Below are 17,206 nucleotides of genomic sequence, written 5' to 3'. Positions count from 1 at the left end.
TCATTATGGAGTATTGTTTGTAGAATTTTGAGGAAAACCATGAATTCAATTTATTTTTGAATGAGGCTGTAACAAAATGTGGAAAAAAGTGCTGTAATTACTTTCTGGATGCACTGTATATACAGTGCTGCGTTAACTGTTGGCATTATATAAATCCTGTAATAATAATAATAATAATAATAATAATAATAATAATAATAATAATAGAAGAGACATACTATTCTTACCTGCCTGTTTGCAATCCTCTTCATGGTATACACTGAGCTGTGCAGTTCAGTATACACTTTCAGCTTCCCAGGGATGAAATCTCGGGTAGGCATAGTTTATGTTATGAGGAATCAAGATCAAACAATGATCCCGAACAAAATTAAAGCGCCGTTAGGGAGTCTGCTTAATACAGGTAAAACAAAAAGATATTTTCTCTCCAAGTACCAAAGGGCTACAACAATCAACCAAATTTTAATATTACAAATCAGAATACAAATGTAGTAAAGTTGTTAACTACCCAACGAAAACCAAGGTTCAAAGACTAACCAGAAAGGAGAACTCCAGAAGCAATACATTCCAGAACTCTTCGTGTGGCTTCTGCTGGTGAAAGCGGTGTGGATGTAGAGTTCAAAGCCTTCTGGACTAATAATTCTAAAGCCTAAAAGAAGTACAGAGAAGGCCTGATTAACTATGTGCTTAAGAAGATACATTGAACAGCAATAATGACATCCATGAAAAATGTATTTATACCCCCATTTTTTAAGCCTTAGATGGAGAAGGTAGGAGTTAAAGTGGTTCTAAAGGCTGAAGGTTTCATACCTATGCATAAAAGTAAAAAACCTATGTGCAGGGGCTCAGGATTGTGCCTACTTGGATGCCCCCATTGCAAGCTACTTGCTCTGGGGGCACTCAACGGGAGGGAGGGGCCAGGAGTGGCAGCGGGGGACCCGAGAAGAGGAGGATCAGGGCTGCTTTGTGCAACACTACTGTTTGTTATTTTTTTTTTTATTGCTTTTAAATCACTTTAACTACTTCAGCCCCAGACCACTTGGCTGGCCAAAGACCAGAGCACTTTGTGATTCGGCACTGCGTTGCTTTGCTTGAGAATCTCAATAAGCGTATATTGATTGGTTTTTCGCAAAAGTTATAGCGCCTACAAAATAGTTTTTATTATATATGTTATGGTGACGATCTGCGTTTTAATTAGTGACTGCGACATTATGGCAGACACATTGGACACTGTTTTGCGACCATTCACACAGTGCTATAAAAATGCACCGATTACTGTATAAATGTGACTGGCAGTAAGGGGATTAACCGCTAGGGGGCAGGAATGGGTTGAATGAATGAAAACTTATATAGCGCGGCACATGCGAACTTAATCGCCTCTGGGCGCTTGTTGTTCCTGTCTCCTTTGGTATCAAAAGAGATGCGTTTTGATCTTTCTCTTGAATGCTAAGTGGTTCTCCTCCAACCGAATGCTGGTTGGTAAAGCGTTCCATAGTCTGGGACCTTGGACCGCGAATCTCCTTTCTCCTTTGGATTTGTAGTTGGCTTTCGGTATCTGAAGAAGATTTTGATTGGTGGATCGCAAAACGCGATTGGGATTATGAGCTTTTATTTTTTCGCATAGAAAATGGGGAGCATTCCCATGGATACATCTATGCGTTAGACAGAGTGCTTTAAAAGCAATTCTGTCTTTTATTGGCAACCAATGAAGGGATCTCAGTGAAGGTGAGATTGATTCCCAGGGTTTTTTCCCAGTCACAAGTCTGGCGGCCGTATTTTGAACGACTTGCAGACGAGCGATTTGGTATTCTGGGAGTCCGAGGTAAAGGGCATTTGCATAATCCAGTCTGGAGTTTACAATTACTCCCACCACGGCCGATATGTCTTCTTTGGGAATAAAAGGAGTAAGTCTGCGTAGTAGGCGCAGCAGATGGTGAGATCCGGGTTGTGTCCTAGGGAGCGATTCTAACTGTTAGGGGGTTGTGGCTTACTGTTACGCGTCACTGATCGCTGCTTCCGATGAGAGGAAGCAGATGATCAGTGACATGTATACAAAGGCATCCCCATTCTGCCACCCGATCGCAGGACACCAGCAGGCATTGAGACCGCAGGCACCGGCAGTCATTGAGTCCGCGGGCAGGTTTAGAGCAACACACTATTTATATATATATATATATATATATATATATATATATATATATATATATATATATATATATATATATATATATATATATATATATATATATATATATATATATATATATACACACATATATATATATACATACATATATATATATATATATATATATATACATACACATACACATACATACACACATATACACACACACACATACACATTGTTTTGCCTGCCCGTGCCATTCTGCCAACGTATATCTACGTCGGCAAGCTGTTAAAAGGCAAGTTCATCTTTGGAACATGTTCCACCTGTTTTTTGGGTAGAATATGTAACATGTTCTAGCATCTGCAGACTCCTCCTTCCCCCTCGATCTCTATTCCCTGTGACAGTAGGCAGGGGATAATCTACTTGTACTCGCTGTCACAATTTGAAAATAGCTCTCCCATGCAGAGCTCACAGTTCCCTGTGAATGAATGCCTACAAATACCACCAGCCATTGTGGTTGATGGCTTGTAGTTCTCAATGAACCACGAGTACGCTGGTGAACGCCCTGGTAGTTCACAGATTCTTCCTGCTCAAGTAAACAGCTATCCTGAGAGTCTGCAGGAGACAGATTGCACCTGCGATCTGCTGACTGTAGGTGAAATGTTCTGCAGGCTCCCAAGAAAAAAATGCAAATTTTTTCTTTCAAAAGGTGAACTTATTCTTTAAAACCCCCGTCTTTTTTTATTTTTATATATATTTGGGAAACTTCCCTTCACTTCTTTTCCCAGACAGGCAACAGGAAGTTAAAAAGGAAATCACCAAAATTGAGAAGAATTCTCCTTTTATACATTTTCTAATATCTCCATTAGGAAATGTTCTTGATCTGGGGACACTGTTTAAAAGAACAAATAGAGCAGTGATTTCTAATGGGCGCACACACACACACACACACACACACACACACACACACACACAATCAATAAAAACTTCACATAAGGCCAAACCCTCACTCAAACTAAAAACAAGTTTTGCTTAGACATATACATCCACACAATCCAACCAGTGCACAAAACTGGCAGCTCCTGGTAGGCTACCTTCCCAGAATTGTTCAAGACTGTCAACACAATTTGAACTGCGGTACATAGCAAAGCAGTGACATGTATCAAGTATGCAGGAAGTGTTTGGGGGTTTTCAGACTATACTGGTTGCAGGCTTGTTCAATTTTAGCAAAGCCATGAGTGGCAGCTCCTGTATTTTGAACCTCAAGTTCAGAAAGTATGGAAGTCAGGTACAGCCAGGCAAATCATATTAAGACAACAGTTATGGCAGTCCCCATATTTCTATGGTTGTAGCTTTCCCACTGCCTGCTGTCATAGCAGTTGAGTCTCACTGTGGCTGCAGAATGTATTTACAGTGCATCCGGAAATTACTCACAGCGCTTCACTTTTTGCACATTTTTACAGCCTTATTGCAAAATGGATTAAATTCATTAATTTCTTTAAAATTCTACAAACATCCTATAATGACAACGTGAAAGAAGTTTGTTTGGATTCTTTGCAAACATATTATAACTAAATAAATCACACCTGCATAAGTATTCACAGTCTTTGCTCAATACTTTGTTGAAGCACCTTTGGCACCAATTACAAAGTCTGAGTTTGATGCTACAAGCTTGGAACACCCATTTTTGGGCAGTTTCTCCCATTCTTCTTTGCAGGACCTCTCAAGCTCCATCAGGTTGGATGGGGAACGTCTGTGTACAGCCATTTTCCGATCTCTCCAGAGATATTCAATTGTGTTAAATTCTGGGCTCTGGCTGGGTCACTCAAGGACATTCACAGAGTTGTCCCGTAGCCACTCATTTGTTATCCTGTTGGAAGATGAACCTTCATCCCAGTCTGAGGGCCAGAGCGTTCTGGAGCAGGTTTTCATCAAGGATGTTTTGTACATTGCTGCATTTATCTTTCCCCTGATCCTGACTAGTCTCCAAGTTTCTGCTGCTGAAAAACTTCCCCACAGCATGCTGCTGCCACCACCAGGGATGGTATTCGCCAGGTGATGAGCGGTGCTTGTTTCCTCCAGACATGACATTTGCTTTTCAGGCCAGAGTTTAATCGTTTCATTAGACCAGAGAATTTAGGTCAGAAAGTCCTTAAGGTGCCTTTTGGCAAACACCAGGTGGGCTGTCATGTGCCTTTTACTGAGGAGTGGCTTCTGTCTGGCCACTTTACCATACAGGCCAGACTGGTGGAGTGCTGCAGAAATGGTTGTTCTTCTGTAAGGTTCTCCTCACTCCATAAAGAAATGCTGGAGCTCTGACAGAGTAACCATTGGGTTCTTGGTCATCTCCCTGACTAAGGCCCTTCTCCCCTGATCGCCAAGTTTGGCCTGGGGTGACCTGCTCTAGGAAGAGTCCTGGTGGTTCCAAACTTCTTTCAATAACAGATGGAGGCCTCTGTGCTCATTGGGACCTTCAATGCAACAGAAATTTTTCTGTGCACTTCCCCAGATTTGTCCCTCGATACAATCCTGTCTCAGAGGGCTACAGACAATTCCTTGACTGTGCTCTGACATGCACTGTTATAAAGACAGGTGTGTGCCTTTTTAAACCAATCAACTGAATTTACCACAGGTGGACTCCAATCAAGTTGTAGAAACATCAAGGATGATCAGTGGAAACGGGATGCACCTGAGCTAAATTTGCGTGTCATGGCAAAGGCTGTGACTACTTATGTACATTTTAATACATTTGCAAGGATTTCAAACACACTTCTTTCATATTGTCAGTATGGGGTATTGTTTGTAGAATTTTGAGGAAAATAATCAATATAATGAAATTTGGAATAAGGCTGTAACATAACAAAATGTGGAAAAAGTTAAGCACTGTGAATACTTTCCAGATTCACTGCATTTTTTATGAGATATGTACCAAAAGGAAGGAAAGCTTTTAAATAGCAGAAGCAAAGACAGAGCCAGAATTTGTTGGAGATCTCATTGGAATCCCAAAATAAACGCAAGAAACTATTTATCCAACCTACAAAGCAGTGTTTCTCAACCGGGGTTCTGCAAAACCCTACTACCCATCTGTTACGGGGAGGTGATGGGTAGATCACATCCTCTCTGCTGACTCATGCACAGCTACACAGGCAAGTGGCTCCGATTGTGTAGCTGTGCCGCGCTGCTCCATGCCGCCCCCCTCTCCCCTTATGTCAACCATTGGTGCTTGTGTGCGACATTCACTTGGGATGTACGAGAAGGAAGGATTGGAGGGGCTGGAAAGCAACAGCACAACAAATGAAGGACACTGCTGCTCTGCAATTGGCCCAGATCCCATGTAAGATGCCTTTATCCCAAATGTCATGATCCCATGAAAGATGTCCTGATCCCATGTAAGGTCATGTGATTCCATGTGCCATGATTGCATGTAAGGTACCCTACTGATCCCCTGTACACTGCTTATCTCAAGTGTGACCCAGAATTGAGCATTCATGCAGAAATAAATCACGTACAAGTTTTACAATAAACAGGTATGTTTCGATATTGATTCTCGTTAATGTTATTTCTAAAAAAAAATTGTGGTTATATCAACAGCTTTTTGATCACACCAATGTTCTGTGAGCTGTAGATCTAAACATTATTTCAAAGATTCTCTGTGATCTCAAACTTTTTCTCCAAAGTAAAAAGGTTGAGAAACTGTGCTATAAAGCACAAACTTAGAAATGAAAGATCACGTTTGGGTGGACTTCGCATTTTGGGATGGGGGCAGTAGGACTTTGAGTTGCTCTTGAGTTACAGGCTATACTTGGCAACCATGCACTGCTTTTGTAGATAACCTAAGGAAAACAACAAAAAAAATGCAGGTGGAATACAATTTAAGTTTGAAGATGGGCTCTATGTACCCCATTGCACAATAAGAAATTGGTTTTATGGTGAGAACAGAGAAAGTAGGAGCTGTGACTCACGGTGACTAATCAGGCTTTATATTTTGTTATATGGGAAAATTAAACAAATCTCATTGGACAATAAAAAAGGGACAGCTCTATTTCCCCCTATGTATATTTAAAACTAGCCCAAATGTTGACAGAATAATCTTCATAGTCATCCAGAAAAGTACACTTGCAATGTATTCAAAATTCCACTGTCCCTTACCCAATCAGATAGAGCCCTCCATACCGTCACCCTCTGACGCAAGTCACGAAAAATGCGGATAACAATAACACAGGACTGCAAATCACTGGCATGAAACTGGAAAAGATGCATTACAAAAAGCAGTATTAGAACAGTTTGAATTTATCACACATACTTTAACTGTAAGATACAGAATATATCTGGTATTTATATTGTAACAGATTAGTTCTGAACCTTGGGAATAGGAAATATGATAAAGAAAACTAAATAATAAAAAAAGCACATCTCCTACACTGTATTCCTTTGTGGAGGAAGCCATGTTGCTAGGTTTTGCTTCTGTGATACAGTTGCTCTGTATAGCAGACAATGTGTGCATTCAAATTCTGTAAGCGTCACATTTATTGAGAAATAGGATGCCACAACATTATCAGTACATAGTTTCAAAAACGGTGAAGTTAAAGCAACTGTAAAGTAAAAAAAAAGTTCCCATTAAAATGGAAGTAAAGTTGCTTTCGACTCAAATAGCTGACAGGCAGGGTATTAATGAAGGAAGACACCCTATAGGTCTCTTATGCCATAAATGCATCCTTCTGCCTGTCAGCTGTCATGTTTACTGAACCACGCATATGCAGCTCAGCGAACATTTATAGCCCCAAAACAGCCCAATCTGTGCCGCAGCAATGTGACTTCCTGGCGAATGTGCGGGAGCGGCGTCATTGCGGCCTAGCATATCGAGTGGCTAGAGGCACGGGACCCGGAAGAGCGGGCAAAGATGGAAGCGATGGGGGCCCACCGGATCGGATCTAGCACTATGCTGGACACCATATGACAGGCAATTCTGCTATAATGCACCAATATGTTGTGCATACTAGTACATTACGGCGTAATCCATCTTGGGATCCTTAACCACTTATGGACCAAGCCTGTTTTTCAGATTTGGCGTTTACAAGATTAACAAATTTTTTTGTGTCCCATAGGAAAACATGTAAATGAACTGTAAAAAAAAAAAGAGCAAATAATTGCTACTGTAAGGCTCCATGCACACTGGAATAAAAAACGTTGCTTCTACAGGAGTTTTGTGTTCTGCCTGTAGAAGCAACAAACACCAAAAATAATCTGCGCTCATGAGAGGTCACCTATTCAAATAAACTCAAATTATTACAGAAAAAAAAAATACAATAAATGTCTTTTAGGAAGAACCAATCCTTTTAATTCGATGCAGCTTCAGAGTTTCCACAACATAGTCCAAAGAGATATGTAGCAGCCATGGGCGTCCGCTCCATAGGGCAAGGGGGGGGCAAATGACCCCCCCCTGGAAAATCAACAAGGTGTTGAAGAGTCTCGCGGCTGCGAGCTGTCTGAGCAGTCCCAGGCCGAATGTCACACAGGCACAGCGAGCAGAGTGAAGCCGCCTCCCCCTCCAATGTTTATGCGTACACAGGGGGAGGGAACCTGCTGCCTGTGCCGCGCTGATCTGAAGTACTGAATGGGATGGGGGAGGGGGGTCCGTCTGTGCTGAAGGGGGGGGGGGGTTTGTGCTGAATGGGGAGTCCATCTGTGCTGAAGGGGGGTCTGTGCTTAAAGGGGGTCCATCTGTGCTGAAGGGGGTGTCTGTGCTGAATGGAGGGGTCTGTGCTGAATGGGGGGGCCTGTGCTGAGTGGAGGAGTCTGCATAATGGGGGGTCCATCTGTACTCAATGGTGGGGTCTGTGCAGAATGGGGGGGTCTGTATATTCTCTAGGCTATATTTATATGGGCATTGAGTGAAGATGAATTATCTCAGGAGCTATTTCACACTGCCAGCTGGCCACGTTGTCGGTAAAGCAGAATTTTACCATCGTTTTAGCTGCGCTATTCGGCCGTTAGCGGACACTTTTAACCCCCGCTAGTGTTTGAAGAAAGGGTTAAATGCGACTATCGCTGCTGCCATAGTGCCCCCCCCCCCTGAAAAAATTTCAGCGGATGCCCATGGTAGCAGCAATATACTGACGTACTCTCAGTGTATCAGGGGGTTAAATCTCACAGTTCCAAATCAGCCTGTCACCCGGAAAGCAGTTAGTGTAAATAGTGGCCACAGTACCTTGCCAAACGGATGCAGATATAAGGCATTGATGAAAGGGAGGATATCACCCCCTGGGCGGGATGGGATGGTCCTAGGACCTAATCACCTTCTAGGGGTGCCAAAGCGCCTGTGGGTCCGTTCCGTTCGAGCCGCCGGGGATACCGCACGGGGAAGCCTCATCACAGCAGGCGCTCTCCCTGGATGAGCGCACTGACGTCTCACGTCTGAGACGCTGTATTGCTTCAACACGATGTAGTGCAGGGAAAGACACACATAAGCGCCCTCTGGTGGATAGACTATAGGAAGTGCACCATAAGGTTGTACTTCAGGAATTCGATGAAAATACAGTTAAAAAATCTTAATATATAGGACTGGGACTTCCATGATAAGGAAAAGGTGATTAAAAATTAGTCCTAGACGACGCGTTTCGCGCTAACCAGCGCTTTGTCACAGTCAATAGGACTTAAATAACAACTTTATTTATATAGACTAAAATGAGGGAGGGGGATTGTAAGGGGGAGGAGGTGAATGGGCGTGTATACCAAACCGAGAGCTTTAACCCCCTGTGTGATAAATACAAAAAAAAAACAAAAAAAAAAAACACATCACTATCAACATAACACATAACGCTCATACATATAAAATTATAAAAATTAGTCAATAGATAAATATCATATGGAGTAATCATAAATTCGAACAGATGCTGGTCGTTGTTAGTAAAAAAATTCATTAAATCAAACATTGTTGTTCTAGGTCAATGAAAAGCACTCCAATTGTGATAGTGCCACCTAGTGATATAAATTGATATAGGTAGTTGATAAAATTACAATATAGTTGCAATATAAAAAGCTTAAAACCTATTCTATTTGTTTGAAGGGGAAGAAGAATTAAAAAAAGTCTTAAATAAGGACATTCACTTCAATTTCCTCATTTAGCCCCTTAGGTGCCAGACAGTCGAACATATATATATCCAAAACACCTCTCTTCTACATAGAAGAGAGAATCTTTCATTGGTAGTCAGTGTACCCTTCGGGATATGTTCGATCACAAAGACTTCAAGGTGTTTAAAATCTTTATTGTGGCAAAAATTAAAATGTCGAGGAACACTGTTCTGTACAACCCTTTTTAATAAGGCGACGGTGGTCGCCGATCCTGGCACGTAGTGCTCTGATCGTGCGACCCACGTAAAATAAACCACAAGAACAACGTAGAACGTATACGACAAATTCAGTGGAACATGTCACAAAGTGTTTAATATTGAATGTTTTCCCAGAAGAGAGGCAGATCTTGTCAGTGCCATGAGTAATAAATGACATTAGGACGTTTACAGGCATATTTTTTAGAACGTTTAGAGGCAGGAAAAAAAAACCTTCTCATTCGCGTTTCTGATTGGAGCTCACTGGCAGAAAAAAAAAACGTAAAACTCTCCTAAACTCGTCTAAACTTTGTACAGAAAATGCTCTATATGGACGTTTTTTACGCCAAAAAGAACAGACGTTTTTTAAGCCCAGTGTGCATTGAGCCTAAGGGGTTCATTTTTTTTTTACTGTGGTCAGTGAAAGTAATATTTACAGTAGCGATTTGCTTTTTTGTACTATAAAGGGCTAATTTTCGTTTTTTTAACCCCATTATGTTACTGGCCGATTAATCGATTATGAAAATAATCGATTACAATTTTCACAATCGATTAATCGATTAGTTGTTTCGGCCCTAAACGGGTCGCAAAGTTTTTTGGAACGGCAAAAACCTTTTGCGGCGTATCCCATTCCTTGTACAACAATTTGTCCAAATAAGGAACACAAGGAAACACTCTTGCGGTGCGTGTCGGTTTGTGGAACCCAAAAGGGACTGGCACATCAGGTGCCTCCGCCACATCCTCAAGTTTGAGTATCACGCACCGCAAAAATAAGAGCTCCATCAAATTCCTCATCAGCGAATGACCCTGAAGCAGAGCCATCGCCACTGTCCGCGTGGGTTAAGCCTGCATCATCTGACATTACAGAACCAGAAGCAATAGCAGGGCCCAGAAGCAGGCTCAGGGAGGGGGCGCTTTTTACCCAGGCGAATCCGCCGCGGAGACCACAATTATCGTTGACAGGACCGCTCACTGAAAAGATGGATATCTCGGTTGTGCCAGCAGCTGCTGCAGTTACCGAGATATCCATCTTTAAAAAAATTACATACATATTATATATATATATATATATATATATATATATATATATATATATATATATATATATATATATATTGAGCGGTCCTTAAGTGGTTAAAATAACATTTACAATAAAAATTATTATAGCAGACTTTACTTTTGCTTTACACAAGGCATCTTTTCTCTTTATCATTAATATTTAAACAATATTTTAATTTGGTTTGTTCTGTAAAATATTTAAGCTCTCGTCCACACCAACGTGATTTGCCATGCAATAAGACAGATGAAATTGCACGGCAAGTCTCACCCTATTTTTGGCACTGGACCCATTTGAATCGCTGTGACTCAAGCCAACGTGACTGAAATGTTTTCTCCACTACTTTTCTGCGAGTTTAATGAGGATTTCATTGACTTCGGTTAATGTCGTAATCCGCAATGAAATGGTGGATCCAAATCGCACTGAAGTAGCACGATTTCAAAGCTGCAGTGGTGTGAACCAGAGCTTAGTGTTACAGTAAAAGAAAAAAAAAAAAAGCCTTTATTTTATTTGTTATAACTTTGCAAAGCTTTGTACCAATATATACCGTACGTGCAAATATAATTTTTGTATTATTAATTCGATCAATCTGTGAAACTACAAAAAAAAAAGCACATTTAAAAAAAAAAAAAAAAATATACGGTATTTAACTTTGGAAGCGGCCCGCCTCAAAAAATAAAAAAAAGCCACGCAGAGGGCAAAAGGTCACCAATATTGCATGTGTTCTCCCTGCTGCTGGCCTTTCATTACTGACCTAACAATGCCCTGCTCTACACTCTGTCCCTGAGTAGAGGCAGCCATCTTGGTATGTTTTGTGTCCTCGTTTATAGTACCTCGAGCAAGAACAGTGAGAAGACACAGTAGTGACATCATACCTCAACATGTTATACATACCTGTACACTGACAAAAGGAGATTGGTGGGACTTTAAATGAAGCATGGGGAAGTGCCTCCATCCTGATTATAGCAAACAAAGGGAGGACAGTGGGACTTTAAATGAAGCAGTTCACAGGTGGGGAATAAAAATGAAAATAATCAAGTTTAATGTATATATATAAAATATTAATGTATTAATGTATGAAAGGTGACATGTGTCAGTGCACACGATACAACCTACATGGACATATACATATAATAAACATAATTCATCAAACAGTAAAAAGGATTATAATCATGAATTGAATACAGGTGTAAATTCAGCACGTCACACACTGGCGCCGCTGTGTACGGGCGTTTGTCTTCAACCCAGCCGGCTCTAGCTGTAGGCGGTGGCGCGGGCGGCTTTCATTACCGCCCAGGCTGCGGCCCCGCCTCATGCGTGGCCTGGCAAACGTGACATCGGTGGTGAGCTCGGACACGTGCGGGACGCATTTACGGACCCGGTGCCCATCCCCACCTACATCCGCAGACGCCATAGCTTTTGACAAGCTCCTGCCTCCAGCACATTTAAGATAATACCCGTGTTCCTAGCACTAAGGTCACCCTCTACACTTATTCCCATTATGTTGGTGAATCCTAATTGGACCTACTCTCCTCCTCTAGTTACCCACTCACTACCTCAATAACCACTGGCTGCGATGTGGAGGTGTGGCTTGTGCTCCGGGGATGATGCCGATGTGCTTTCGCGCTGTGCTGGATTCCTCGCCACCCCAGCTCCTGGGGGAGACATATCCCCCCTGGTCCCCTTTCCCATACTGTACTCTGGTGTGATATACATTGTAAGTACCTGAATTGACATATTGTCCGTTCTAGTGCACCTGGTCAATACTTTGACACAATCATACCTTAATATTTCAGATATTCCTAGCATCTGGTAGTGTTTTTACAGAAACACAAACGAGTCGGGCACCAAGGATGCAGTTACCTGCCCCAACAAGACGATACTTATCTATATTTGTTATGATTCATACCTGTACATCATGTCATGTACTGCTGAATTTCCACCTGTATTCAATTCATGATTATAATTCTTTTTACTGTTTGATGAATTATGTTTGTTATATGTGCACTGACAGACACGTCACCTTTCATACATTAATATTTTATATATTTAACTTGATTTTCATTTTTATTCCCCACCTGTAAACTGCTTCATTTAAAGTACCCATGTCCTCCCTTTGTTTACATACCTGTACACTGCACAGAGCAGCCTCGATTCACCTCTTCTGGGTTCCCCTGCTCTGATGCACCTGGCTCCCCCTCACGGCACTCTACACAAGGATGCATTGTCACCTGTGTATCCCTGATTGGTCAAACCAGACTGTTGCAGGGACATGCACTTAACCAATTGAGAGCCGCGCTATAGACAAAAGAGGTCCACAGCGCGGCTCTCAACTGACGGGTGGACGTCCCTGGACGTCCTTTTATGTGCATTCACCGTGCGCGCTGCTTTTGCGCAAACCAATCAATATACGCTTATTGCGATTTTTTTTAAAAAATATGTAGAAGAATATTTATCGGCCTAACCCGAGGAAAAAAAAAAATTGGGATATTATAACAAAGTAAAAAATAGGATTTTTGTACTCACCATAAAATCCATTTCTCTGAGTTCATGGACGGACACAGCAGCCTTTGACCTTGGGGTTATATCCGCTTCCTTCAGGAGAGTTAGGCAGAAACAAAGCACTTTAAGTGTTAACACTTTCCTCGGTGCAGCTCCTCCCAGGGGGCATGGTTCCCCGGGTATAACCCACACCCTGCTCTAGCAGCTCCAGTTCATAACAAGCAGTACAAACAAAAGGAGGGGTGGGTGCTGTGTCCGTCCATGAACTCAGAGAAATTGATTTTACGGTGAGTACAAAAATCCTATTTTCTCTTCCGTTCATGGACAGACACAGCAGCCTTTGACCTTAGGGACGTCCCCAAGCAGTGTCAAAAAATTTGAGGGGTGGGAAAACTCCACAGCAAACCAAGTTACACCCCAAACTAAACCGGAGTTACTCAACGGAGGAACTCCAACTGTAAACTGCCGCCTGTAACACCTTGCGGCCGAAGGAGGCATCAGAAGATGCGCTCACATCCACCTTGTAAAACTTTGAAAAAGTGTGGACCGACGACCAGGTCGCTGCCTTACACACCTGTAACACAGAGGCTTGATGCCGGAAAGCCCAAGAGGCACCGATCGCCCTGGTCGAATGCGCCGTAACCGGAAAGGGGGGCCCCCGCCCCTTCAGGGCATAGGCCTGAAGCACAACCTGTCGGATCCACCTGGTGGCCGACGAGACTGCCAGACCCGTTTTGGGACCAGCCACCGACACAAACACAGTGAGTCCGACTTCCAGAACGGAGCCGTAGCAGATAAGTACACTCGTAGGGCCCGAACCACATCCAGGGAATGTAAAGTGGCCTCCTTCTGGTTTTTCGGCTGAGGACATAAGGATGGAAGAACAATGTCCTCAATGTGAAAAGCCGAAACCACTAAAAGGACTAAATTCAAGTCCCATGGGGGCAGCGGATAGCGCACCGGAGGGGCCACATGTCGGACCCCCTGTACAAACGTACGCACCAAGGAGTGCGCCGCCAAGGGTCGCTGAAAGTAAACGGCCAGAGACGAAATCTGACTCTTAACCGTACTCAAGGTGAGAGCCTGATCCACTCCCCGCTGTAAAAACAGCAGAATCCTGGACACTACGCAAGACTTCCGTGCACGCAGCATCAGGAGACCACCGAACCTGAAAGGCCTCCGTCCTTCAGTACCTGGCTCTCAACAGCCACGCCGTTAAAGCCAGCGACTGTAAAGCAGGGTGAAAGATCGGACCCTGCGACAGCAGATATTCTCTCAGGGGTAGACGCCAGGGAATGTCTGCCACCAGACGCACCAGGTCCGCGTACCAGGAGCGGCGCGGCCAATCTGGGGCGATCAGGATTGTTGGAATCCCTTCGGCTTCCACTCTGCGCAGCAGGCGAGGAAGAAGCTTCAGAGGAGGGAAGGCGTAAATCAGGCGATAGTGACCCCAAGGCGCCACCAACGCATCCGCCCACTGGTCCTTTGACCTGGCCACGAACCGTGGCACCTTTTCGATTGAGACGGGACACTAGAAAGTCCACGTCTGGAGTGCCCCACTTCGGCACAGACTCTGAAACACCTCTGGGTGAAGTGACCACTCTCCTTGGTCTAGTGTTTGGCGGCTTGCCAATTCTGTACTCCCGGAATGTACACGGCCGACAGAGCCGGAACGGACCTTTCGGCCCACCGAAGGATGTGCGCAACCTCCGTCGTTGCAGCTGAACTCTGTCTGCCTCCCTGATGATTGATGTACGCCACGGCCGTGGCGTTGTCGGACTGGATCCTGACCGGTCGGCCCTGCAGCTCCAGGGACCTCCTGGCAAGGCACAGCTTGATTGCTCGGAGCTCCAGAACATTGATTGAAAGGCGGGACTCCTCCTGAGTCCAGCGCCCCTGGGCTGACTGGGTGCCCAAAACGCCCCCCCCCCAGCCGGAGAGGCTGGCATCCGTCGTGACCACTGTCCATTGGCACGGCAGAAAAGACTTCCTGTTCCGAAGCACCGGAGACGTCAGCCACCAATGTCGGCCAGACACACTGTGACAAGGCCATAGAGACCGGTCATGTGTGTCCTGGAACATGTAGTTCCCCGGCCGCCCCTGGAGCAATGGGGCCTGTCGTGGATGACCCAGAGCTGAGGGCCGGCACACGCTCGATGGCCAAACATGGGGGGACTACAAGAGTCAAGACCCAGCCTGTCACCCAGTCGGCTGTTGATAGAAGAATCACAGGATTCAAAATGCAGGAACAAAATAATAAAAAAGCGAAAAAATCGCAAAAAAATCTCCAGAGTACAGGGACTCCAGAGTGCCTGTCCTCTCCTGACGTTAGGCAGAAAGAAAATGGAGCTGCTAGAGCAGGGTGTGGGTTATACCCGGGGAACCACGCCCCCTGGGAGGAGCTGCACTGAGGAAAGTGTTGTTAACACTTAAAGTGCTTTGTTTCTGCCTAACTCTCCTGAAGGAAGCGGATATAACCCCAAGGTCAAAGGCTGCTGTGTCCGTGAAGAGGAAGAACGGAAGAGAAAGTGTTTTTTTTTTTTTTTAAATCTTTTTCCTGTCTATAGCGCAAAAAATAAAAATGGCAGAGATGATCAAATACCACCAAAAGAAAGCTCTATTTGTGGGGAAAAAAATAAGAATGTAATTTGGGTACAGTGTTGTATGACCCCGCAATTGTCATTCAAAATGCATCAGCGCTGAAAGCTGGAAATTAGTCTGGGCAGGAAGGGGGTTTACGTGACCAGTTATGAATTGGTTAAAGTAGAACGATAGACAAAAACTGTGTTTTCGTTTTGGATAGTGTACGAGAGGGTAATATTTTTCTATGTCACCTGTGTCCCATTGCAGAGATTTCCCTTCACTTTCCGCCCCATAAACAAATAGGAAGTGAGAGGAAATCTCTACAAAATAAGGGAATCAGAACCAGTTTCCTCATTGGAAGACTTCCTTTCTATTACTTTTCTGAGGACAACCCTTTTTCTTTCACTTTTAATGATAATGGTAAACAGGACAAAAAGGGGAGGGTAAATCTCCCCAATGGGGACACAGACGGCAATAAAACTGACAATCGTTTTAATCCCTCTCCACTCTACAGGGAGTGCAGAATTATTAGGCAAATGAGTATTTTGACCACATCATCCTCTTTATGCATGTTGTCTTACTCCAAGCTGTATAGGCTCGAAAGCCTACTACCCATTAAGCATATTAGGTCAGTGGTCATCAACCATGCCCTACAGGGCCCACTAACAGGCCAGGTTTGCAAGATAACTGAAATACATCACAGGTGATATCATTTGCTGCTCAGTGATTGCAGTATTCTAGTCTGCATCTCCCCATGGTAATACATAAAACCTGGCCTGTTAGTGGGCCCTGTAGGGCAGGGTTGATGACCACTGTATTAGGTGATGTGCATCTCTGTAATGAGAAGGTGTGTGGTCTAATGACATCAACACCCTATATCAGGTGTGCATAATGATTAGGCAACTTCCTTTCCTTTGGCAAAATGGGTCAAAAGAAGGACTGGACAGGCTCAGAAAAGTCAAAAATAGTGAGATATCTTGCAGAGGGATGCAGCACTCTTAAAATTGCAAAGCTTCTGAAGCGTGATCATCGAACAATCAAGCGTTTTATTCAAAATAGTCAACAGGGTCGCAAGAAGCGTGTGGAAAAACCAAGGCGCAAAATAACTGCCCATGAACTGAGAAAAGTCAAGCGTGCAGCTGCCAAGATGCCACTTGCCACCAGTTTGGCCATATTTCAGAGCTGCAACATCACTGGAGTGCCCAAAAGCACAAGGTGTGCAATACTCAGAGACATGGCCAAGGTAAGAAAGGCTGAAAGACGACCACCACTGAACAAGACACACAAGCTGAAACGTCAAGACTGTGCCAAGAAATATCTCAAGACTGATTTTTCTAAGGTTTTATGGACTGATGAGTCTTGATGGGCCAGATGGATGGGCCCGTGGCTGGATTGGTAAAGGGAAGAGCGCTCCAGTCCGACTCAGACGCCAGCAAGGTGGAGGTGGAGTACTGGTTTGGGCTGGTATCATCAAAGATGAGCTTGTGGGGCCTTTTCGGGTTGAGGATGGAGTCAAGCTCAACTCCCAGTCCTACTGCCAGTTTCTGGAAGACACCTTCTTCAAGCAGTGGTACAGGAAGAAGTCTGCATCCTTCAAGAAAAACATGATTT

General features: G+C 43.8%; 1 protein-coding gene across 1 annotated transcript in view; it reads right to left on the bottom strand.

Moving 5' to 3' along the window:
• Nucleotides 1-17,206, bottom strand: part of ZFR2 (zinc finger RNA binding protein 2) — a 290,651-nt gene that overhangs the window by 13,706 nt on the left and 259,739 nt on the right. Inside the window, exons 15-16 of the mRNA XM_040339314.1 lie at nucleotides 6,278-6,373; nucleotides 535-646 (exon numbers count right to left, since the gene is read on the bottom strand). Of these exons, the coding sequence (XP_040195248.1) occupies nucleotides 535-646; nucleotides 6,278-6,373 (208 nt within the window). The remainder of the gene's footprint in view (nucleotides 1-534; nucleotides 647-6,277; nucleotides 6,374-17,206) is intronic.

The sequence above is a fragment of the Rana temporaria genome, chromosome 1 (assembly GCF_905171775.1).
Source record: "Rana temporaria chromosome 1, aRanTem1.1, whole genome shotgun sequence".
Taxonomy (NCBI): Eukaryota; Metazoa; Chordata; class Amphibia; order Anura; family Ranidae; genus Rana; species Rana temporaria.
The sequence above is the reverse complement of the archived record's forward strand: the minus strand, read 5'-3'. Positions and strand labels throughout refer to the sequence as shown.